The following is a 25,329-nucleotide window of genomic DNA, read 5'->3' as shown; positions in this document are numbered from 1 at the left end:
ACAGTGCAAAGGCCTTGGGAAGGAAGGCTCACGGTGTCTTTAGGTGATGACTGAGCCCACAGAGAGGGTGGGTCACATGGCCGACACGAGGTGAGTGTGGGGACAGCCAAGGCCGGAAGGAGACGGGAGCCGGAGGGGCCCATTTCGGGCTGCAGGAGTCACAGGCCGGGTCCCTCTGCCAAGGCTGGACTCCACAGCTGAGGGGTGGGCCCCTGGGCCCCTCCCCAGACCTCCGACACCCTCACCTGCACACACGTGCCACTCACCCCGTCAGTGAAGAAGCTTCGGAGCATCCGCAGGCTGGGCACGCGGTTCGGCAGGCGCCTGGGGGGTGAGGACAGAGGGTGAGGGCTGCGGGAGGCACAGCCAGGACCTCCCACAAGCCCCAAGGCTCAAAGGCCCTCCCGGGGGAAGCAGGCTGCCCCGGTGTGTAGACGACCCCAGGGCCGAGAGCCCCTCCATAGCCCCCATCCTCACCGCAGAGCCCGGCCCTCGTCCCGGAAGGTGTTGAGCCCGTCGTCGCAGGACTTGGAGCGTTCGGTGGTGATGGCCAGCAGGTAGGAGGAGCGCCGGCCGGCCTTGATGCTGCCTGTGAAGCCGCCCACAGGGGCCCAGGGTCAGCGGGGCAGCAGGCGGGGGCTTGCCCGGAGCCCTCCTGTCTGGGCAGGGCCAAGAGGGGACTCTCCCCGTGGGTCCCCGGGAGGAGCAGAAGCCAGTCGGAAGAGGCCAGACATCAGGCAGCGGGCACCCCTGGGACCAGGCAGCAAGGGAGCGGGTGGGGCTGGGGTCGCGGGCAGCACTCACTGCAGTCCTGGGAGTAATGGCGGCCGAGGGCAAAGGTGAAGGTTGGGGAGGAGGGGCTGGTGCCCAGGACAGGGGCTGAGTTCATGGCGCTGGAGACCACAGCAGAAGCAGGGACGTGCTTGGCTTGGAGGTCAATGCTGGGGCTGGTGGGCTCATCTGCGAGAGCGGAGGGAGCGGTGGGTGAAGGTACCAGGAGGCTGCACCTCTCTGCCCCCTGGCCCCTGCCTCCCATCCGGGCCGGGACCACATCCCCAAGGCTCCAGAAGCCCTCCAGGGCCCTGCTGGCAACATGCCCACTGCCGGTGGAGCTGACCCACCACGGGTCACCTCCCACTGTGGTCACGGAGGCTCAGCCTCTGCCTCCTCCATCACGCTGAGGGCACCCAGGAGTGGGGTCGAGCCACCCCTCTTAGTCCTGGCCGGGAGGCAGGCCTCTCTGAGGCCATGGCTGGTGTCTTCCCCCATCAGACTGGGAGCTTCTTGAGGATAAGGACCATCTCCCCCATCAGCTGGGGGCTCCTTGAAGGTGGCTGCCACGTTCCCCCCCCCCAGACTGGAAGTACCCTGAAACTAAAGACTTCACCTCCCGCCCTCAGACTGGGAGCTTACTGAGACAAGAGGCTGCGTCTGCCCTGTTAGACTGAAGGCTGGCCGGGGGGGAGGCCAGGGCTGTGCCTTCTCTCCTGGCCGGGGCTGCTTCTCCGTCACTCCCATGGCTGCCCTAGGGTGAGCTCACCGCTCTCAGCCCCAGTTACCATCTCTGGGCTCCTGCTTAGCAGTCCCATGCTCCTGCATCCCGGTCTTCCTCCCAAGCCCCTAGACCCAGCCCGGCTCATCCTGCTCCCTCCCTGAGCGCCTCTTACTCTGCCGAAACCTTTTCCTGCCTGGCTCCCTCTCTTTCCCAACATGGAGGTGAAGCTCCACCCTCCAGCAGGGCCAGAAACCTGGGAATCCCTGACCCCTCCACTCTCTTGCCTCTCCCTTACCCAACATCTATTCTAAAGGTGGCAAATTTTCAGTATTCCCTCTGCTCTCAGAATGACATCCCAACTCCCCAGTGACTGACAAGGCCCCTCCAGACCTGTTCCGATGACCTGGAAGGGCATCCTACCTCTCACTTCAGGGTCTTTGCATATTCTAGTCTCTCTCCCTGAACGTTCTTACCCTGACTAACTCCCTCAAGTCTTAGCCGAAATTTCCTTTCTCCAAGATTCTCTCCTTGGCCACCATGCCCCGGTCTAGCCCTTCTCTGCCTCCTAGAGCTCCCTGTCCTCCTATCACAAACCCATTCAACTGGATCGTTCTTGTCTGCTCATCTGTCCCCATGGTTGGATCACACACTCCAGGAGAGCACGGAGCTAGCACAGTGCCTGACACAAATATGCGTTGGACGGGAGGAGGGATGGAGGGTGGATGGAAAGAACAAAGAGTGAAAGGAACAAAGGAACAAAGGAAGGATAGAAAAAGAAAGGAAAAAAAAAGAAAGAATGAAAGGATGGAAGGACAGGTGAAAGGAAGGAAGAACGGAAGAATGGAAGGAAGGAGGGAGGAAGGAGGGAGGGAAGGAGAGAAGGAAGGGACGGAGGAGGGAGGAGGAAGTAAAGGTGGATGGAAAGAAGGCTGGAAGGGTCAATGAATGGGAGGAAGGATGATGGGATGATGGAAGGGAGACAGAAGGATGGATGGAGGAATGCAAGAATGGAGAGTTGGATGGACAGACAGATGCACGGACACAGAAACGGGTTGATCCCATGAGCACCCAACCCAGAGTTTTGCCCACGGTGGCAGGTGGGTGAAGTACAACAGGGCACGGAAAACCAAGTCTCCCGAGACAGCCACCTGCACTCACCGATGAAGGGAATGGAAGCCAGAGAGTCGTCAGTAGTGGCCAAAGGGGCCACCTTTCTGCCCAGGCGTTCCCCTCGCCCACTGGCCTCTGGCTCTGGGGACTCGTCACCAAACCCAAGGTTCATCTGTCTGGAAGGGGGCAGCTGGACCTTGCGGCCCGTTGGAGGCTTCTGCCTCAGGACCACTTCGTCACGGCGATCCTCGGCGGGAGGCTCCAAGGCCCTGGTGCTGGGTTCTGGTCGGACAACTCTTGGTGGTTCAGAGGCCTCCGGTGGGAACGGTGCAGGGGACTGGGCCAAGCTGAAGGTGGGCAGCCCCCCAAAGGGCGAGTCCCGGAAGGAGAGGGCATGCAGAAGGCCAGTCCGGCGCTGGAATGATGGGCTATAGCTCCGGTATCCGATATACCCAGTGTCATCCAGGCCCTGCAGGCCAGGCGGGGGTGGGGCCTGGGGCCCGGGCAGGTCCCTGGGTGGGCAGGCAGGGGTGCGGGCAGACGGACGCTGGGAAGCCCAGCCACAGCGCTCGAAGCGGGGTGACACCAGTGCCCCTGGCCCAAGCGCCTCGGCTGAGCGGGTGGCCCGGCTCAGGTAGTCGTCTGAGCGAGCGCGGTGCCAGCCCTCCTGGCCCAGCTGGCTCAAGGCACCCTGGGAGGTGGAGCAGGGCCACGGGCGGTGGGCAGTCACATCCTCCAGCCGGTCCTGGGAGGCACTGCGGGCCCGGGGGGGCATGGCGGGGCACCGTCTCTCCCCCGCCCTGCGGGGTACTTGGTTCGACAGCCAGTGTGACAAGGCCTGCTGGCACTCCAGTCTGCTGGGGGGCGCCCGGCTGCCAGGCTCCGGGAAGGCACGAAGCGTCCGGGGCTCCGAGGGGAGGCGGGGGAAGGCACCAGGGCTGGGGCGGGGCTGGCTCATCCCCAAGGAAGGGTTGTCCGGATGGGAGCGGGCAGTAGACGGGATGCGCGGCCCCGGGTCACTCCAGGCAGCAGGACTCCGGGGGTCACTGGGCAGTGCTGAGAGCGGCTCAGGCACCATAGTGGCCCAGGTAGAGACCCGGGCCGGCGGGGCGTAGGTCTTTCGGGGGTAGCAGATCGGGGGTGGCTCTGGGATGCTCCGGGCCTCTCCAGAATACGGCTCGTTCCCCTTCAGGTAGGCGTCCTGGGAGTAGGCCTGGCCAGGGACACAGAGGCAGGTAAGCAGGTCTGAACAGGCCTCACAGGGGAAGGCTACAGCAGCCCCTGGAGGCCAAGGTCTCCAGAGAAGGGGACTGAAGGGAGGGGACCAAGCAGGGGGAGTCCTGAGCGGGTGGGGGTGAGAGGGCATGCTCCAAAGAGAGTCGGGGGGAGGACAAAGAAATAAGACGCCTTTGAGAGTCTTACACACATACACATACACACTCACACACACACACACACACACACACACACACACTCACACACTCACTTGAGAAAGAGCCAGGATTTTTCTAAGACTTATGACAAGGACTGCCTTTAGCCACAAACATTCCAACATCTGTTTTCTGGGGTCCTCCCCCGATGCTGGCCTCAGCTGCCTCCCTGCTTTCTTATGTCCAATGGTGCCCACAGACCCTCGGGCGGAGCTGGGAAACCCTACCAGAGACCAGTCAAGGTGGCAGATGACAGGGGAGGAAGCGGCCTAAGGGGTGTGTCCAGGGTGGGGTGGGCTGGGGGTGGGCGGGGGCTGGGAGAGCCCAGCTGTCCCTCCATCCCCCGGATGGGAAGCTGAGGGCCTGGCTCCTGGGCCACTGGGGTGAGGAGGAACTTGCTTCTCTGGGCCAGGCTTGGGGGAGGGGCCAGACTGGCTAAGGGGCCTTGGGCCACCTTCTGGCACCCCAGGCCTGGAATTTGGCGCTGGGAGCTGAGGCTGACGCTGCATTGCTGAGGAGTGACAGGGCCGGCGCCCAGGCCCAGCCAAAAAAGGAGGCGGCCCCCAGGGACAGCAGCCTTGTGGCTCTGGCCTAGCCTGGCCCATGATGGGCTGCCCGGGGCCCTATCTCAGGGTGAAGTATCAAAGAGGGAGGGTGAAACCAAACACACATACACACACACACACACACACACACACACACATCACAAGGAGACACAGGAAAATACACACCCAGAGACACACTCACACACACATAGAGAAACACAATGAGACATACACACAGACAAATAACTACACCTCCAGTCCCAGGCACACACATCATGTGATGAGGACGAGCGAAACCACACCCCTGTACTCAGCCCCCTTCGGACCCACACGCCGGCCGGCCGGCCGGGGACACTCACGTACCTCTCCCTCCTGCCATCCTGCCGGCTCCCCGGACTCCCCACATCACGGCAGTGGCGGCAGCATCCCGGCCCGCCTCCACCCTCCCCCCGCCCCCCGCTAAACCCCACTGACCACTGTACCGGCCCTGGCCTCCGTCCCCCCGGTCTGCCCTCCCCGCGGCTGCCCTCGGCCCCCACCGGCTCTCTCGCTGGCGGGAGGAGGAGGGAGGGGAGGATGGGTGTGGAGGGGCCTCGCCGCGTCGGCGGTGGCGTCAGCGGCTGCCGCGGCCCCATTGGCCTCCAGCCTTGGCTCCCAACCACAGGAATGCCTGGGCCCCACCCTCTGGCCAGCCAGGGAGAGGGGGGCCAGCAGAGGCCCCCAGATGCGGACATCTGGGGCTGCCTGCCCACCCGAGCCTGGGCAGCAGAGCTCAAGGCTGCCGCCCCCTCCGGCTGGAGAGAGCAACGCCCCAGGTCCCGCCCTGTCACACCCCACCCCCCCGCAGCACGCCGCCCTCAGCCTGGGGAAGGGCGTACTGACAGGGCCCTGGAGACTTGGGGAGAGCCGCCCACCCCTCTGGGCCCCCACCCCTGCCTCCCCCTCCCCAAGAAGGGCAAGGGGACAATCGAGGTCACGGGCTGGAGGCTCCCAGAGGCGCATGGGGCCAAGCATGGCATTGTGATTACAGTGATTGTGAGAGCACATCCAGGGCAGAAGCCAGCACGGCGGCTCCCAGGACCTCCCAGGCTTGGCCCTCGGCCGTCTCCCAGAGGGGCAGTGACCTCGGGGGCAAGCAAGCTGGCATCTGGCTGGCACCCATGAGACCAGGAAGCTGGGCACTGGGCAGAGAGGACTGCTCTGGACTCGGGGTCAGAGCTGGGGGCGAAACAGAGAGAGGCAGCCTGTGTGTGTGAGTGTGCGTGTGTGACGCGCATAGAGTGCGTGGCATAAACGGGTACACGTGTGAGTGCAGGGTCCGCCGCGTGCAGCGTCTGTGGTACCTGCTCTGTGAGCGGTGGGTGAATGCCGAGTGCTAGCTGTGAAGGAAGGGGCACTTGCACTCGCATCGTGATTGTGGAAGTCTGGGTTGCTGTGACACCGGTGAGCGCACGCGCCTGTGTGGGATGGAGCAGGCTGCGATGTCTGTGGGCGTACGTGTTGTGACTACAGCAAACATCTGTGATGCCATAAGTGTTCATGTTGTGGCGGTGAGAAGTCCAGGTGTATGTGGTGGGACACGCTGCGGTGCTGTGTTGTGGGGATCTGAGATGCGGAGGAGTGTGTGGTGCGCTGTGATGTTTGGGGTCGTGGGTGTGGGGTAGTGGGTGCCTGTGTGTAGCACTGAGGGGTGGTGTGTATCGTGGTAAGTGCCTGGTATGGTGTGTCTGGCAGGTGGTGTGCGTTATCACATACTGCAGTGTACGGTGTGCTAGTTGAAGGGTGGGCTGTGTGCGGCTGTGTATCTAGTGTTCTCTGCTTATGTATCGGGTGGTCCATGGTATGCTGTGTGAATGGGAGCACATGACAGTGCGGTACTGTGTGTGTGTGTGTGTGTGTGTGTGTGTGTGTGGACACATCTATAGGAGACACGCTCACTCGAGGCCAGGCAGGGAGGGGTGTGAGGAACAGGTGTCTCACGGGAGCCACAGGAACGTGCCAGTCTGGCAGGGCCCGCTGGGCCATGCTCCGTCCGGACACCCTGGCAGGAATCCTGCCGGCCAAGGCCAGCGCCTCCCCCTCCCCCAGCACAGCCCCGATTGAAGCAACCAGCAGCCCCAGCCCGGGGACGGGCCTGGCATCCCCAGTTGGGCAATGCCGGGCTGGTGCTGCCCCCACACTCTCTCCTCCGCCTCCCAGAGGGCCCGATGCAGGAGCGAGGCCCAAGGAGAAGGGCTGCATCCTGCCCCCAGCACCCAGGGTCCTCCACCTCAGATAGCAGGGCAGGACTCACCAGCTGGAGGATGTCCTCATCCTTGGGCATGATGGAGAGCTCCAGAGTATCATCGCTACAGAGACAGGGCAGGGGGTCAGGCCAGGCTGAGGCAACAGGGTCTGGGAGAACAGGGATCCTGGTCGCCAGGGCACCACCAGGGCCAAGGGGGTGGGGTGAGTAGGGACTTGTGAGTGGGCTGGGGGTTCTCGTGGGAGAAGGGAGGCAGGGGCGCTCACCTATTCTGGATCAGAGCTATGACCTGGGAGTAGGTCTTCCCGATGACGCTCTCCCCATTCACCTTCACCAGCCGGTCTCCTGGGGACCAGGGACAGGGCCACAGGTGAGCAGGCCAAAGGGTGTCAATGGCCCTACCTGAGAACCCCTGTACCATGTATGGATGACAGTGGGGGACAGGAGCCTCCCCAACACCTGGATCCCAAAATTCCATCCTAACCAGAGGGTAGGAGAAGAGACCCAGAGCGGTGCGATGAGCCAGGTAACTGGGACAGCTCACCTGTTCGAAGCCCCGCCCTATGGGCGGGGCCATCATCCTTCACATTCTTGACAAAGATGGTGTCCATGGGCTCCAGGCGGTGCCGGGGGGAGGGTCCTGGTGAGCATCAGCCAGGTTAGCTGGGGGTGGCTGCTGAAGGTCACACCCATGCACAGCTACACACACAGGGGACACACACTCAGAGAGTGATCACACTCACACGGACACAAACACCGACCCACACATCCACAGGGACACGGATGCACAGGATCAGACAAGACAACACACTGCTGGGAAAATGAAAACACACGGAGTCACTCCTTAAATGGCTCCTGCGTCCCAGCACTGTGCTAGAAAGTAGACTACAAAGGATGGACAGACATGGCCCTTGCCCTTCCCGAGCTCACAGTCTAGAGGGGCAGACAGACAGACGTGTGTGCGCGCGCGCGCGCACACACACACACACGTCACAAGACAGAGGAAGGGTGCCATGAAAGTCCTGAAGATACACAGCAGGGAGGAAAACCCACACGCACAGAGAGTGTCCACACCCAGATCCAAGGAGATCCAAGCAAGACCCTGAGGCTCACAGAGACCCAGCACCTGCACCTCCCACCCCACTCCCTTCCCCAGTGTCAGGGGACTCCAAGCAGAGGCCTAAGGATCCCGGGACTGGCACTCGGCCCTTCATGACATCACGTTACACCCCAGCAATACTCCTCCGCTGCTAAGTGCTAACTGCTAACTGTTAACTGTCTCCACCAGAGAAACGGGCCTGCTCTAGGGCAGCTGGCTCCTCCCCCATCACAGGCCTCTGCAATGGGGATTCGGGAAGACAGTGGCCCCATGGTTGCCCAGCAAAAGCCCCAGTGGCAGAGAAGGAAGTCTGTCTGTTCAAGGGGTTCTGCCTTGAATACCCCGGGAAGCCTGGGTTCCAGTAAGGAGCCGTTTGGGAGAGCAAGGGTGACAGCCTGGGGAGTTAGGCTCACATCTGAACAGAGAAAGACCTCAGGGCCCCCGTTATGCCCCGAGAACCCCAGTGCCTCTATCCCCAAGGACAGCCCTTGATCAGCGGTGCACTACCTCCCGCCGCGAGGGCCCTGCAGGCCCTGCCTCTGCCTCCATCTAGGCTGGGAGTAACTCCAGGGCAGGGGCCAGGGCTTAGAAACCTATCTGCTCCCCAGAACGCCACCCCCAGCGCGGAATGGACAGGCCCAGAGGAAGACAACTTCGAGAAAGGAAAGGGAGGTCAGAGGGAGTGAGCAGAGGCTTAGAGCGGACACACAGGGAAGAGCCAAGACAGGGGCGTCAGTCAAGGGTGGGGGGCGCAGCAGAATCCAGGCTGACTTGCGGGGAGAGGGAGAGACACAGAAGCGGGAGGACCAGTCCCAGCTCAGCCCCAGCCCCTGGAGCCCAGCCCCCTGCCACTCCTCACCTCCTCCTCGGCCTCCATTCTCTTCCTCCTGCAGGGAACAGAGGTGGGTGTGGGCCCTCGGCAGCACAGGGGGAGGCCCAGCTCCACCTGGGAGGGCCCCTTCAAGCTCTCCCGCCCGGCAGCCTCCCCTCTTATCATCTTTCAACTAGCCCAGCAGCCAGAGGGGGTGGGAGGGGTGCCCACGGGGAGGTCAAGTCCCAGGCAGTGTCCCCGGGTAACAGGAGCCCTGCCGTTCCTACCCGCATCAGCATCTCAGCCGTCCGAAAGGCCCCAGTCCAATGGGGGACCCACGACCCCTTCCCTTGGGGAGCTCGAAGCCCAATGGGGGAGGGCCCAGACACACTCACACACAGACAGGACCCAGGCAGACACAGATAAGCAGGCATGACAAGTGCAAACAGCGGCTATCAGCTCTTAGAGAATGGGGAGGGAAGGCCTGATTAGAGCCCCTCTGGGAGGGGGTTTTAAGGCAAGTTTGAGGCCGGCTGGGAGAAGGCATTCTGGGTGAGGTGAGTGGAGTGTGCTGGCACTTGGTGGCAGAAACAGGACTGGATCAACTGAGCTGAAGCAGAAGGAGTGTCAACACCAGCAAGTGACAGGAGTCAGACTAAAGCTTTCAGGTTTGAAAGGACAGAAAGAGGGAGCCAGTGAAGGTTCTTGAGTGGGAGAGAGTAGATGTGAAAATACTTCTGGCATCTAGGTGCAGGGCTAAGAAATGGAGTCGAGGAGACCCACTAGGGAGGCCTCTGGGGTCATCCTGGTGAGTGAGGGGGCGGGGCAGGGCACTGCATCTGGGGAGGAATCAGGAACAAGGGCAAGAAGAAGTCAGAGGGACAGGACAGGCCAGCAGGACGTGGCATCTTCGAGTTGGACAGGACCTTTGGGGTCATCTTGTCTAATCCTCTCTACAGATCATCCATTTTACAGATGACAGGGTGTGACTTGTCCAGGGCCACTCAGAGACAATAGAGGAGCCAGTGCTGGAACCCAGGACTCTTGGGCATCCCAGCCAGGACAGGAAGGCTGCTGGGCTCTGCTGGAGAGCAGTCCCTCTGGCCCTGCCCTCCCGTGCGGGGAGCGTGCCCGCTGATGTGAGCTGACAGCACAGTGAGTGGGTCGCAGAGGCAGATGGATGCATTGAGACGGGTGAGCTCCCTGTGGGCTCCCAGCCCTGGGCATGTTCTGGAAAGGGATGGAGCCTGTCCCTGGCTTGCCCTGCCCCAGGGTCTTCCAGCCCCTCATGTGAGCGAGGTCTCTCTGAGACAGGTCCGCCACCCAGTCTAGACCCCTCAGGCTGTGTCTGCAGGGTCACCCTCAGCAGGGTTCCCTGAGAGAAGGTGGAAGGGCCAGGAAGGAGGGACGTTCTGGAGAAGGAGGGAAGGAAGGACCGGAGGGAGGTTCCAGGGAACTGGGAGGCTGGTGTCCTTGGGCATAAGGGGAGAGGCAGTGCCCCTCCCACACACCATCAGCCCCCACTCATAGCCAGTGCGAAGAGTTTGTGCAGGGGCCCCAGACTCAGACACAGGTGTGAGAGCTGCACAGCGACACGTACACATGAAGCGTATACACAGACACGTGTCTAGATACACACGCATGCACGTACATGACTAGCATACCATGCATGCACGTGTGCATACAAAGAGACACGTGCAGGCACACAGACACAGGCAGAGAAATCCAATGCCTTGGTTCTCTGGCAGGTGGGACTAAGCTCCCCAAGGGAGAGTCCCCCAACAGCTGTGCTGGCCGGTCCCAGCCCTGGGGGAGGGGAGAAACAGGTTCACGGACTCCAGAATAAATCTTTCTCCCCTCCTGCTGGGAGAGAGGTGGGGGAAGGGAGCTGGCCCCTTCTTGGGAGCCCTGGTTCCTGCCTAGGCCCCCCTCATGTCTTCCTGACAGGGACTCCCTCCCCCAGCCCACACCGTGGCTTAGGCTGAGTAGCCCTGGTTCCTGGACTCGGAGAACTTGACGTTCATATTAGGGTTGGAAGGGCCCTCAGGGGTCAAATAGATCAATGCCCTCAGGAGATGGCAGGAGAAATGGGGCCCAGAGAGGGTGAGACCACCCAAGATCCACAGTGAGTTAGGAGTCGTACCAGGACTGGAACCCAGGTCTCCAGCCCAGCCCAGGGCTCTTTCCAGGCCCAAATCTGGGCCAGCATGGGCCTGGGGCGCTCTGGGAGGGGTCCTGGAGGTGTGTGAGGACAGACTCCCGGAGAGCTCAGGCTAGGGAGAGGCAACTAACCCAGCTCAGAAGCGGCCAGTGGACACGGGTCCCCGGAAGCCCATCTCTCTGAGAAGCTGTTCACCTTCCAGAGGCTGAGAGTCGGGGCGGGGGGCATCCCGGCTCCCCCACCTCTAGCTCCTTGCCCCGAGCCAGCCTCGGCCCCTTCTCCTGAGAAGACTGAGCCCAGAGCGGGTGGGGGCTTGTCTACGATCGCCCCACACAAACGACCCAGCCAGGGCTGCCCCTGCCTCTCGGTGACCCTCTTCTCCAGGCCACAGAAGCACCGGGGAGGGGGCAGCACAAAGGAATCCCCCCTGAAAGCTCCCTCAGGCCAGGCCGGCAGGGGCACAGGACGTGTACCTTCAGGCTACAGTGCACAGCGGACTCAGGCGGGTACACGATGAAGTGGCGCAGGGTGAAGCCAAAGCCGTCCTGGAGGCTTTTGTGCAGCAGCAGTGTCCTCGGGCCCTGCCAGGGGAGGGGGCGCCCGGGAAAGCACCCATCTCTTGGGCCCAGTGGCAGCTGTGGGAGCACAGGGAGCCAGGGTGAGACGCCAGTCTGCACACTGCCTCCTGCAGCCCAGAGGACCTGGGGGGCTGCCAGGTGCACGGACCCTCTTGTGCCCTGACCGACCCCCTGCTCTCCCCTTCCTCCTTCCCTTCCCCCCTCATCAGCCCAACAGCTTCTTCCTTCTTTCTTTCCTCAATCCCCTCACAACACCTTTGTGTCCAGGGAAATAACAGTGCAGCGAGCCAGGTGTCCATTCAATTCAGTTCGGCCAACGTTCACTGACTCTGGACACACAGCCTTTCTGCCTGGGAAGTGCCTGCCGCTGTCTGAGCTCATTCCCGCCTGCTGCCCGAGCTCATTCCTGCCTGCTGCCCAATCTCACACAGGCACACACGCACACCTAGGCAGACACAGACCCATCCATACGCACTCATGCACACAGGACACATCACAAACACCCAGACAAGCACACTCATGTGCAAAGGTGCACAGACACACCGATGAGCACGTACACGCTCACTCAGGTAGACACACAGACACACGCACACAGCACACACAGGCGCAGAGAGACCGACGCACACGTGCATCCTTCCGGAGCAGCAGCAGGAACAGGTGGGGCACTACGAGCCACAAGGGAGTGGACTGGACATCAGAGAGTCCACTGAAGGAGCTGAGGCTCGGAGCCCAGCCCAGAGGCCCGGTTGGCTCACCGGAACTGAGCGGAGAACCGGGTGGGGCGGGGGGAGACACTCCGCTGCCCTCTGGCCGCCCCACCGGAATACTTGGGACTCCCCAAGATGACAGGGCAGAGGGTGTCTGAAGACAAGGGTTTGGGGGCACATGGGTCTGTTTCTGAGGCAAGAGGGAGAAGAGGAGGATAGTGCCTGAGAGGGGGCTCCCTTCAGGTGCCCTGCTCGGACACAGAGAGGGAAAGTGGGTGACAGGAGGGTGTCAGAGAGATGGGTACACAGGGAGGCAGACGGCAGACTGGAGGACATGGGAGCCACGGGCAGGCTGCCTAGTGAAAAGCCAGGAGGGCTCCCTCGGGGTCTCTTTAACCGCTGATCTCGGGCAGCCTAACCTACCTGGTGCCCCTAACCCAAACCCCTCAAAGGGCAAGAAGCCCCTCCCCCACCCTCAACAGTCCTCACCCCCTCATTCCTCCTTGGCACCAGGCAGGAGCCCTCAGCTGCGGGAAGACAGGTGCGGCCGGGTGCAGAGGGAAGAAGCCCATCGGTTTCGGGGTGAGGGGCTCCCACTTCACTACGAAGTTCCCCTGGCTTCCCCAGCTCGAATCCGCCACTCAAATGTACTGATACTGAGGAGTCCCTGCATGCATCCATCCACCCTCCTGTTCACACATCCGGCAGAAGGAGCAGGTCCATGTGCCCAGCCCTAAGCTAGGGATTTCTGCGTGGGGTGGGAGGCTGGGCTGCATGGGGCGGGAGGTTTGGGGAGGGGATATCCTCAAATCTCAGAAGATTAAAGAAAAACGTAACAGAGGCAATAGGCTTACTTGGTACAGTCCCAGAGGACACAGCCAGGTGGAAGATACGAGGAGGCCGAGTCAAGCTCTGGGCCAGGGAGACCATTCTATAATCACATACATCTGCAAAGCTACCGGGATGAGGCTGTGAGTTCTCTGTCCTCACAAGGGTCCAAGCAAAAGCTGGACAACCCCCAACCAGGAGGCCTTAGGAGGACTTAGCTGGGATTCTGGCATCGGGCAGGAGGTCCAGTGATGGCCCCTCAGCTCCTTCCACTTGTGGCTATAGTCTGGACTCTCCCGCTGAGCCCCACACCCCCATGGGGGTCTGAGGAGCCCAGAGGAGAAAATTCTCTGGGAATTCTGCTGAGGTCTGAAATCCCCTGGATTTCCTATCTCTACGGACCTGGCAAGGAACCGATCAGGGAAGGAAGAGGGCCTCAGGCGACCCTCCACTGCCCCCTCCTACCAAAACCCCTGCTCTTCCCCAGTGTGGGGTGCCTCCCCTGCATGCCCTCCACCCGGGCTCTGGGCTGAGGCTGTTCACAGGGCCTATTGTTTTGCTGGTGTCCTGGATTAAGGTTTAAGCCACCAGCTGCCCCAGTGACGAGAAGTGGCTGGGACAGGTCCCCGCACGTCCCCCACCTTTCCCCCAGCACACATCCTGACTGGAGCTGCCAGCTGCCTGGGGGTGCCACTCCCGGGGGCGGTTGGGGGGGTTGGAGGAGGGGCCTGTAATCCAGGGCAGTGGGCATGCCTTTCTCTCTCAGGTCCTCTCCTCACCCAGGCATGCCCCCTCCCTTAGCTCTCCCTCTCCCTTTCCTCTTTTCCTTCTTTCCAGTGCTCCTTCCCCCATCCCTGCCAATGAGGTTCCTGAGAATGTCAGCGTGGCAATCCCCCGCCACAGCTACCACACCCCTGCCTGAAGAGGAGACACTGAGGCCCCCATCAGTGGCCAGATTTCGCCGCTCTCCCGTGGGAAGTTCTTCCTTAGGTTTAACCTCAGTCCTTCATTCTATTATACATGCATGTTTCCTCTCCTCTCCTCCCCTCCAATCTGGCACAATACTGGGTCTTGCTCTCATCTTGAGGGGGAGGGAGGTGACAGATGCAGAAACAGAGAAGGGAGCAGCAATGGAAGGTGATTAGACTGGGAAGAGGTACAGTTCACACACATCCCCACCTCTGCTGTCTGAGGTAGGCACAGAGACAAGGGGAAGGAGAGCGAGAGGCTCAGAAAACATAGGGACATCACTGATTAATGCTCCCAGGCCCAGATCTATTTCCAAACACTCCCACTCTCATGTCAGGAAAGAAAGAGACATCCAGAAATACAGCTGATGGTGGGAGAAGGGCAGGTGACCCCAGGGCCGCAAATTAGACAGAACTGGACACGTGGTGGGTTGGCAACACCAGGAACTAGAACCCAGGAGTCCTGCTCCTCCCCTCCCCCAGGAGCATAAAGAGGTCATTGCAGGGAGCACAGCTTTCATGCCGGGCATGGCGCCCACTGTGACTCACGCCCTCCCAGCCTGGTCGATCCCGGACATCAGAAACGCTGTCCCCACCCCCCTCTCCAGCCCTGTCAGTCCTCACCCTGAGATCACTCATTACCCGCTGGGGCCCATTCTGCCACCTCAGCCTCCTTGGCTCGCTTGAAAACCCTTGTGTGTCTCTGCGCCCAGGTCCCCTACCAGGGAGACGGCAGAGTGATGCCCCTCCTGCTTCATTAGGGTACCCCTGCGTGGTTCTGACTCAGGGTCACTGCCAGCCCGAACTCTGCAGGATTCCATGTCCTGGCATCTCTTCAAACAACCCTGCTCCCTTCCATCCTTCCACCGCCTGTAAACCAAGAGGCTTGAGCCCACTGGAGGCCACCAGCAGACTGAGGGTTGTAATCCGGCACCCCTGGAAAAGCTCTCAGCCAGGAGCCTGCCTCCCTCACCTGCATCTCTCCAGCTTCTCACTCACTCCCCACTCCGGGGGGGGGATCGGTCCCGAAGCGCAGGGCGCACACAGCTCAAGGAACGCAGGGAGTTGGTGGCCCGGTCCCACCCACCGGGGCGAGGCCTGCCCGGACCCCTACCCCTGCCGCCGACCCCGTTGGCCCCCGAGGCGCTCACCCTGGCCGGGCGCTGCCCGGGCGCGCGGCGGTCGCTGTGGCTGAGGCACGGCAGCCAGAGGCAGCGCGGCTCCGGGGCGCTGCAGTCCACGCCGACGGCGCGCTCCCAGCGCCAGCCCCCGGCCCCCGCGCGCTCCACGCGCCACACCGCGCTGCCCACGAGCGCCGCGGCCGGCGGGGGCCCCCGGGTCCGGCCGCCGCCCCGGCCCCAGCGCGCCGTGTGCCCGGCTTCCGGAGACCGGCGCGCCGCGCGGGGGCCGGCGGCCGCTCCTCGGCGCCCGGCGGGCGGCGTCCTCGGCCCCCCGGGCGGCGGCGGGCGGGCCCCGGGGGTCCCCGCCCGCCCCCCGGAGCCACGGGCCCGGAGCCCTGGGGCCCCGAGGGGACGGACGGCCCGCGCGGACGGCGGCAGGACGGCTGCAGCAGCTCCGCGTCTTCCGCGCCTTCCGCGCCTCCCGGCCGAGGGCGCCTGAGCCCGGACACGCCGGCGAGTCTCGCAGGGCAGACGCCTCCCCCTCCGGGGCGGCCCCTGTGCGCGGCCGCCCCATCCCACACACTCACACCCCCACACACGAGAGGCCCTGCACAGCGCCCCCGCAGTCACACACATACACTCACACACACACACACACACACACACACACACACACACCCCACTCACACAAAAACTTACTGTACCTGCCCGCGCACGCTTATACTCCTTCCAGGCCAAAGCTCAACCAGCTGCCTGCGCCCCAGAGAAATACACATTCCCGCGCGTACATATGTAAACACACACCCAACCCACCTTTACAGACCCGCACCACACACACATCTAGACACCCCACACCCTCCCCCCCACACACACAGTCACTCACTCTCCCTCTGCCCGCATACCCCACACAAACACACACACAAACACACTATTCCCCTCATATACACATTGCACGTGGACATCCTTCTGTATGCACACACACTTTGGACACCCTCCCATGGGTACAATGGCCCACATACCCCACAGAGACACATTTGCAAGCATACCCACTGTGCCCCTGAAAGCACACCAGGCCCCCACCTGCCCACCCATGCATTCCACACACACCCCACAGAGAGACCCACAAACCCCACGAAGGCACACACCTAGAGGACATGCAGACACTACCCAGCACACCCACTCCATGCATTGCTGCCGTGCCCCCTCAGGTCTCACACACACACTCTGCCCTGCTCAGAAAGCAGCACTCTCTCATAATCACCCCACCTCAGAGTCACGTTATACCCTTCCCACCACCACCTGTGGGAGCGTGTGACGGACCCTTTTCCCCAGGACCCCCTGCCCATTATGCTCTACCCAGAGGGGCCACCACAAGCCGACAATGGGCTCTAAGCTGGCCCCCACCTCACCCCTAGCATGTGAGTCAGACAGGAAGCCCCAGTCGATGGCAGACCCTGCCCTCCGCCCCTTCCTGGCTCTCTCTCTTCCCAGGCCCCTTCCCGGGTGGGGCTGACAGAGGCCTTGGCTAGTAGGCGTGTCATGGCCACCCCCATTTCTATCCCACTTGACTGTTCACCGTGTGCTCCCCCCGCACAGCCACTCCCTGGGGCCTGGGGCCACTGCCCTGACCCAGTTTTCAGAAAACAACAGAAGCCCAAGAGCACCCAGCTCGTTAGGGCGGCACTGGGACTCCAAGTCCGGAGCCCCTCATTCCAACTTTGGATCTTATACCTAAATTCTAGCCAGTATCCAGGTAAGGGAGGCCGGGGGCAGAGGGGAGCAGATCCAGCCCAACCCTGCTCCCAAATCTAGGAGTCGGGGGAGGAAGAGTCATAGGGTTGGGCCCCTGTGGGGGAAGCCACCAGAAGGGAGACCCAGGTAGAAGAGTCAGCTCCCCCTTCCCTCCCTCGTCCCATCACCTGCTGTCCCCAGCAAGGACAGGCCAGGATGGAGGATCCTGTGGGGGGAGGTAGAGGAGAGAGACAGAGGGGCACAGAGAGGAGGGGAAACCAAGGGGAGAAGGAAGAGAAATAGAGGACCATGGGGGTGGGCAGGAGCGGGGTGGTGGGGGGGAGGAGGAAGGGTGAGGGTGAGGCGTGTGGGGGCCAGGGAGCGGTTTTGTTCTCCTGTTTCCTGTTTGCCGCTTGCCGGGCCCCCTGTGCAGGAGCTGGACCCCCACCCCCACCCTGGCGGAAGCCGGAAGGGAAGAGCGAGGCTGCCACCAGCGCTGAGTCAGGAGGGCTTGGGACAGAGGGGAAAAGACCGCGGTCAGGGGAGCAGGACTCCTGGCATCTCCCTCAGCACCTCCCCCGCCCCCATCACTAGAAAACCAAGGCTTCTGGGTCAGGATCATTCCTGCCCTTGTCACGCCCTCCAAAGGCCGGGGCCTCAGACCAGCTGGAAGCACCACCGAGATGTCCTCAGCCATGTCAGACTCTGCCGCCCCAAATGGAGGGCAATGACCACAGGGATGTCCTGACTCAGAGTCTGACCTGCTTTCCCAGCAGGCAGCCAGTTAGTCCCCCCAGCTGCCTAACTTCCTTTCCTCTTGCTGCAAGTCCAGTCCCTGGTTGTGAGGAAATAAGACTCACTCTCCCCTCTCACGCCCCATGGAGCTTCTCATGGCCAACAGGTGCTGCTGTGTATCTGGATCAAGGATCAACCTCCCTGGCGCTTCCCTGGTGGCGCAGTGGTTAAGAATCTGCCTGCCAATGCAGCGGACACAGGTTCGAGCCCTGGTCAGGGAAGATTCCACATGCCACGGAGCAATTAAGCCCGTGAGCCACAACTGCTGAAACCTGTGCACCTAGAGCCCATGCTCCGCAACAAGAGAAGCCGCCGCAATGTGAAGCCCGCGCACCTCAACAAAGAGTAGCCCCTGCTCACCGCAACTAGAGAAAGCCCGCGCGCAGCAAAAATAAAATAAATAAATCCATTAAAAAAAAAAAGAATCGACTCCCCCCACCCCACCCCCCGCCCTCGAAACTGCTGAGGGTTCTGAGGGCTGGTTCTGAGGGCTGCAGGTAGAGGCGAGGTGGAGAAGCAGCACGGGGTTTCTGTGTTCAGGGCAGCAGAGACCTGGGAAATGATAAGCCATCCATGACGCCCATCTCCTGCCCTCTAATCTGGCAGGGGCGACAAGGCCCCCCGAAGGAGGTAACAGCCTCTTCCAACACAAACCCACACCCGCCCCACCCCACCCACTCCACCCCAGCTTCCTCCACAGGCATGTCGGGAGCAAGGTACACACCGCAGGGCCTAGAAACTTATACATAGTTTGAATAAATGATCTTCCAGGCCTGGGGAGCCTCTCGGCCCCCTCCCCCATTTCCTTTGGGAAAGGAATGTGGGGTGGGCCCCAGAGTGCAGTGGGGGAGGGGGCCAAGGGCTGGGAAATACCAGGCGTAGCTGAGATTCTATTCCAAGCCTTCCTGCCTGGTGTGAGTCCTCCTCCCCTACACCCTCCCCAGCTTCCTCCCCCCAAATCAGGAATTACCCCGCTGAGCAGTCCCTCCCATCAATCCTCTAGTTTGACCAGCTTGCAAAATCCATTCAACCTTATCTTCCTGAAGGTCCCCGCGGAGGGCTTGGGGACTACACCCCCAAAGGGAGGGCATCCGGTCTTCCTCTCTCCACATGAGATCATCATCCTTTACTGTTTGAAAGCACTTGCACTTTATCTCATTTGACCCTTACCCTAAGAGTTGGATATTTGAGATTGTTTTTATACCCATTTCTCAGATGCAGAAACTGAGACTCAAAGAGGACAAGTGACTGGTTCAAGGCTTGCTTTTACTAAGGTGGGACCATCCCAGGGTTCTAACCCCTAACTCAGATCTCTTTCCATTATCCTCTCATTTATCTATTCAAGAACCACGACTTGAGTGCCTGCTGTGGGCCAGGGGCTGCACTGGGGGCTGGGACACCTTAGAAAAACAAGATGAGTGTAGACCTTACCCTCAGGGCGCTTACAGTTCTACTAGTGTTGTCCTAGCTCCTGAAGTCTTCAGGGGTCCCCAGTTCCAGATCCAGGCCCAAGCCAGCTGCCTTCAGCCCCACCAAGGGAGACCCCCATACACATACCAAAGGAGCCCCTGTGTCAGGGGTTCAGGGCCTCTTCTCTCTGGGAGCGGACAGTTTGTTTGAGAGTGGGGTTAGGGGCCTCCCAGGTAAGCCTTTGAACCAGAGAGTGGGCTGAGCTGGAGGAGCAGAAGACTGCAGGGGCCAGCCTGACAACCAGAAACTGAGGAAGAGGGGAGCATCCTGGGGCCAAGGGTCAGGTGATAGGAGAAGGAGGGAAACTGATACCGCTGAAGGGCGTGTGGCTCAGGAAGTGAGAGAGAGGGGTCTCAGGGTCAATATGCCTGCTTTTCCTTCCTCTGCTTGCTTTGTGCCTCCTCCCAGAATGCAGGCTTCAAACCACAGGACAAACAATGCCCCCAACCCAAGAGAATCATCCGGCATTTCTAAAGCTCTGACTGGTTCCATACACCCATCGCACACCATCAAACTGGGACCCACCCCACAACCTCACACACAGACGGAGCAAATCCCCTGCCAGCCCGTCCATCCCAGGCATGCAGGCAATGCGATACCCAAGGCATGCCCGCCCCGCCCACGCCTGGGCCTCTGACCCCTGCCCCAGTCTCCTCGCTCAAGGGCAGCCGCCCCCTCCGTCCTCCTCCACCCTTCTGCCCCACTCAGATGCCTGCTTCCCAGCACCACTTGTGTGCAGTCCCGACGTGCCCCAACAGGCCAAGCGGAGGAGCCGGCCAGGCAGGCCCAAGTCTCCCCAACACCCTCAATGTGCAGATAACCCCGCGTCACCGGGAACCTCGGAACCCCACACTCGGTCTAGCCTGCGGGCAGCGGGTGGTTCAGAGGGTCTCTCCAGACCCCGTGCTTTCCCCATCCAGGGCCAGTCTTGCCCTGAGTGAGGGTGTTGCGACACTCCTCTCCCACCCTGAAACTGGGCCCGAGCCAAGGAAGGCTGGGGGAGGGGAGGGTGAGAGAAAAGGGAGGAGGAAGCACTCGTGATGCCAGAAATCAAGGAGGGACCAACACAATCCCAAGCAGCACAGAATCCCCTAGTTCTTCCGGTGGCAGTACGGCTAAGGGGTTAGCACGTGGGCGCCAGCGTCCTCTGGAATCCAGGACTTCTGGGACTGAGTCCTATCTCTACCCCTGTCTGGCTGTGAGACCTTGGGTGAGTTATTTAACCTCTTTGAGCCTCAGTTCCTCACCAAAGAAATGGGAATGACACTAAGTTCCACTTCATAGGTTCTTAGGAGAATTAAGTCAATTAAAGAAAGTCTTGAGCATATAGTAGGGGTTCAATAAATGCGAACTTTTGTTTGTTTTCTTTTTTAAAAAAAAATTTTATTGAGGTATAATTGACATGTAATGTTATATTAGTTTCAGGTGTACAGCATGATTGGATATTTATGTATATATTGAAATGATCTCCACAATAAGTCTAGTTAAACATCTGTCACCATACTTAGTTACAGAATTTTTTTCTTGTGATGAGATCTTTTAAGATCTACCCTCTTAGCAACTTCCAAACATGCAACACTCTATTATTAACTATAGTTGCCATGCTGTACATTACAGCCCCAGGACTTATTTAGTTTATAACCGGAAGTTTGTACTTTTTGACTCCCTTCACCCATTTCACCCCACGCCCCCGCCACTCTGGCAACCACCAGTCTGTTCTCTGTATCTGTGAGCTTGGGGTTTGGGGGGTTTTGTTTGCGGGGGTTCTTTTTAGATTCACATATAAGTGAGATCATACATAAGGTATTTGTCTTTCTCTGACTTATTTCACTTAGCGTAATGCCCTCAAGGTCAACGCAAGATGTTTTCATTGTCTTTTGGATATTCACACTCTCACACGCCCAACCACACTCACATTCAGACATGCAGACAACTCAGCCACACGTACACAAAGACAGTGACACATGCAGACACTCAAGCAGGTCTGTACAAACCCAGGCGAACCTATTCACGTGGGCATCACCACCACCTCCCACTGCCTACCCCCTACAGGCCCCTATGCGCCCCACCTCCCCCTAATAAGCAGGGAGGAATCCTCAGGAGCCCCCCTTCCATAGCAGAACTTCGGCAGGCCCAGAGCCCTGTCAGTAGGCCATTTGGGAGTGAGGAAGGGGCGGGCGACATGAGACCCCAAGATGGAACCTGCTCCCAGCAGACAAGGAGGATGGCAAAGGTGCCAGGCTGGCAGGGCCCCCTCCCAGCAAGAGAGCCAGTTCGCTCCTCAGGGACACCAGAGGGAGGAGAAACTGAAGATGAGTATCTTTCCTCATGGTGGGAAATGAGCACTTGCAGAAAAGGGTGAGTCTGGAGCCAGCCACAAAGTAAACAGTGGGGCCATTGCCCAGGCAACTGTGGGCCAGCGTGGGCTAGAGCCCACCACAAGCCCTCTCCAGCCCCTGATTTACTACACTCACCAGCCCCTTGACTGTCTCAAGGCATGCCCTCCACGTATCCAGTCTGGTCTCTGGGCCTGTCTGGGGACTCCCCAAAAGGAAGAAGTTATGCTTCCTCCATCAGATTGGGCTCCCTGAGAGCGGGATTGTTGTTTTTGTTGTTTTTGCCCCATATTAGTCCAGAGTCCCCCAGAGGTCATGGCCTGTGTCTTTCCCCCTCAGATTGGAGACTGCTCAAGGGCCTGGCCTGAGTCTCCCACATTAGACTGAGAGCTTCCTAAGGACGATAGCTACTAAATTTTCAGAAATGTATTTGTGGGCTTCCCTGGTGGTGCAGTGGTTAAAAACCCTCCTGCCAATGTAGGGGACACGGTTTCGAACCCTGGCCCGGGAGGATCCCACGTGTCATGGAGCAGCTGAGCCCATAGGCCACAACTACTGAAGCCCGCACGCCTAGATCCCGTGCTCCGCAACGAGAAGCCGCCGCGATGAGTAGCCCCTGTCATCGCAACTAGAGAAAGCCCCAACGCAGCAACGAAGACCCAACGCAGCCAAAAATAAATAAATAAGTTTTTTTTAAAAAGTAAAGAAATGAAAAAAAAAAAAAAAGTAAAGAAATGTATTTGTACTGCTAGAGTGCTTTGTCCATAGCAGGCTCTCAAAAATTATTTGCTGACGGTGAGAATGTGGAGGAATTGGAACTCATGTCTTGCTGGTAGAAATGCAAAATGGTGGAAGACAGTATGGTGGTTACTCAAAAAATTAAACATAGAATTACAATATGATCCAGCAATTCCACATCTGACCATGTACCCCAAAGAAGAGAAAGCAGGGACTCAGATATTTGTACAATGATGTTCATAGCAGCGTTATTCATAAAAGGGAAAAGGTGGAAACAACCCAAATGTCCAATGACAGATGAATTAGATAAACAAAATGTGGCATAAACATACAATGGAATTTTATTGTCTTAAAACTCTGACACATGCTATAACATGGATGAACCTTGAAGACATTATGCTAAGTGAAATAAGCCAGACACAAAAAGGCAAGTATTTTATGATTCTACTTATATGTGATACCTAGATTCATAGAGACAGGAAATAGAATGATGGTTGCCAAAGGCTGCAGGAAAGGGGAATGTAAGTTATGGTTTAGTGGGTACAGAGTTTCAGTTTGGGAAGATGAAAAAAGTTCTGGAGGGGCTTCCCTGGTGGCGCAGTGGTTAAGAATCCGCTTGCCAATGCAGGGGACACAGGTTGGAGCCCTGGTCCGGGAGGATCCCACATGCCGCGGAGCAACTGGGCCCATGCGCCACGACTGCTGGGCCTGCGCTCTGGAGCCCGTGAACCACGACTACTGAAGCCTGCGCGCCTGGAGCCCGTGCTCTGCAGCGAGAGAGGCCACCACAGTGAGAGGCCCGCGCACAGCGGTGAAGAGTGGCTCCCGCTCGCCACGGCTGGAGGGAGCCCGCGCGCAGCAGCAAGGACCCAATGCAGCCAAAAATAAATAAATTAAAAAAAAAAAAAAAAAAAAAAGCTTTGGAGGCATGTGGTGGTGATGGTTGCACAACGATGTGAATGTACTTAATGCCACTGAACTCTACACTTAAAAATGATAAATTTTGAGCTACGTATATTTTGCCACACACCAAAACAAATGACAAAGTCAGAATTCAAATGAAAAAAATATATATTGTTGAAAGAAGATGGAACAAATGAATGGGTCTTCCAATGGGGCCCAGGAGCAGGCCCTGCCTGCAGAGATTGCCCAGGACAGCTGGGTACCTCCTGCTGGGAGGACCTTTCCCTCCCACCCCGTCCATTGTGCCTTCTCAGAACCCCTGCTGTCATCTTTGAGGCCCTAGTAGTCCGAGCACAGGGGGAGCTCTCAGGCTTCCAGGGGAGTCTGAACCTCCCACAGAGTAGGTCCTGGGCATTGATGAGGACCTACCATCTATCGGAGGCTGGACTGATGGATGCACGGTCCCTCGAGAGGCCACATTCCAAGGTGTCAGAACCTTGGAAGAGTTTTTCTAGCAAAAGCCAGGCTAAGTATGGGGTTCCTGACCCCCCGAGGCCTGACCCCGCCTCAGCACACACATCTTTCCCAAGCCTACACATGCTTACACACCACCCGTAACATATACACACATACCGGGGTGTGCACACAGAGGCAAGACTCCGTTCTCACGTGCTCTCTTGTGCACACGCTCCAAGAAAACCATGCCTGAACGCTGAAGGATGCACGGTCTTGTCAGAGACGCAGGCAGGTCCCGTGTGCGGGAGAGCCCCCTGGTGGCCCAGGTCTGGCACACTTAGCTCCCTCACAGCCCAGAGCGGGCAGGGTGCCCTCATTCCTTCCACCCCACCTCCCCCACTGCATTCAGTGGGGGCCCCCAACCAGGCCCCAGGGTCACCCTCCCCATCTCCTACAGAGGAGCAGGGTCTTCTGCAGAAGGACAGAGCAACTGTGGGACCTTAGGAAGGGTCTCACTTTGGTTGGTCAAGGAATCCTGGAGAGAGGCCAGAGCCCTTTTTCAGACTAGATCATGTTAGGGACAGTCATTCCCGCAGGCCAGAAAATGCCTGCAGTGACTCTTCTCCAAAATCATCGTATCCATTCTTTGACTCCACACTGAACAGCTCATTTCAGAGGAGACTGGGGGAGAACTCTGGGCACGGCTCTTCCTATTGTCCCCCACTCCTCTCTCTGGAAGTTCTTCCTGTTATCTGACCACCTGGGCAGAGACAACAGGTGCACCCACTGGTTTCTTCCAGGGGATCGCTCAGTCCAAGCCAAGCTGAGATGTCATCCCCTCCCAGGGCAGGTCTCAGCAGATGCCAAAAGTCTCCCCAAGGGCACATGGGGCTCCCTGCAGGGAGAGGTTCTCAGCTCCACCCCTGAAACCACCCACCCCCACCCCCACCCCAGGCCCTGCTCAACCTGCCCAGGTTATCCCTTCACCTTGCCTAAGAGCTGAACCTCTCCCTAATCCAGCCCATGATGCTGCAGAGGCAGCTGGAAGGGTGGAGGGGATGGATGGTGGCTCTGCAGGGACAAACAACCTCCCCTGGCTCCTGCCTGTGAGGGAGCCGAGATGATTTCTGGGCTGGGCTCTGTGGTCAGAAGAGGACAGACAGCAACGCCTTCAGCCCCAGATCCTCCCCCTTACCATATGCCTGGCTCTGCATCTGGGGACATTGTAACAGCCACAGCAGTAATTAATATTTGTTGAGCCCTCACTATATGCCAGGCACACTTCGCATGCATTACCTCATTTAACAGCAGAGCAGCCTCTTGGGATAAGTGTGACACACACCCACACACCACCTTGGCCTCTTGGGCTCCCCACCCAGTCTGGTGCTAGGAAGGGAATGCTGAGCTAACCCACAGGGCGCCAAGGGGTGGTGGATAGAAGGCTGGTGAGAGACAGACCACTGGCCCAGCATCGAGAAAAGCTGATCTAGAGAAAGGGTCACACTTGCCAATGGTATTGGCCCTAGTCCTTTTCTGGCTGTGTGACCTCAAGGTCACACAGGTTTTCTTATTTCTTCAACTACAAAATGAAGCTAGGGATAGCAGCCTGACAAAGTTGCTGGGAAAGCATTCTGGGAACCAATAAATGGGAGGGGTTATGGCCCCAGCCCTACATCCCACCCATCAGAGTGGACTCTGCTTCCCAAATGTCTCCTGAGTCCACCCACTTCACCATGTCCAGTCTACCCCAAGTCTCCATCACTCCTCTGGCCCCTTACAGTCCAGACTAATTGTTTTAATAT

The 25,329-nt window shown here is 59.3% G+C and overlaps 1 protein-coding gene across 7 annotated transcripts in view; it reads right to left on the bottom strand.

The window, feature by feature from the left end:
- ARHGAP23 (Rho GTPase activating protein 23) overlaps window positions 1-25,329 on the bottom strand; it is an 80,684-nt gene that overhangs the window by 35,379 nt on the left and 19,976 nt on the right. For 2 of the 7 annotated variants that reach the window (XM_068530029.1, XM_068530028.1), the window contains exons 2-10: window positions 11,370-11,531; window positions 8,784-8,811; window positions 7,370-7,465; window positions 7,092-7,170; window positions 6,874-6,928; window positions 2,654-3,818; window positions 805-960; window positions 478-589; window positions 267-324 (exon numbers count right to left, since the gene is read on the bottom strand). In XM_068530029.1, the coding sequence (XP_068386130.1) occupies window positions 267-324; window positions 478-589; window positions 805-960; window positions 2,654-3,818; window positions 6,874-6,928; window positions 7,092-7,170; window positions 7,370-7,465; window positions 8,784-8,811; window positions 11,370-11,531 (1,911 nt within the window). Of the gene's footprint in view, window positions 1-266; window positions 325-477; window positions 590-804; window positions 961-2,653; window positions 3,819-4,943; window positions 5,037-6,873; window positions 6,975-7,091; window positions 7,171-7,369; window positions 7,525-8,783; window positions 8,812-11,369; window positions 11,532-14,950; window positions 15,015-15,128; window positions 15,244-25,329 lie in introns of those variants that run through there. The other 5 variants (XM_068530033.1, XM_068530030.1, XM_068530031.1 and 2 more) reach the window with 5 other exon arrangements.

The sequence above is a fragment of the Eschrichtius robustus genome, chromosome 20 (assembly GCF_028021215.1).
Source record: "Eschrichtius robustus isolate mEscRob2 chromosome 20, mEscRob2.pri, whole genome shotgun sequence".
Classification (NCBI taxonomy): domain Eukaryota; kingdom Metazoa; phylum Chordata; class Mammalia; order Artiodactyla; family Eschrichtiidae; genus Eschrichtius; species Eschrichtius robustus.
The sequence above is the reverse complement of the archived record's forward strand: the minus strand, read 5'-3'. Positions and strand labels throughout refer to the sequence as shown.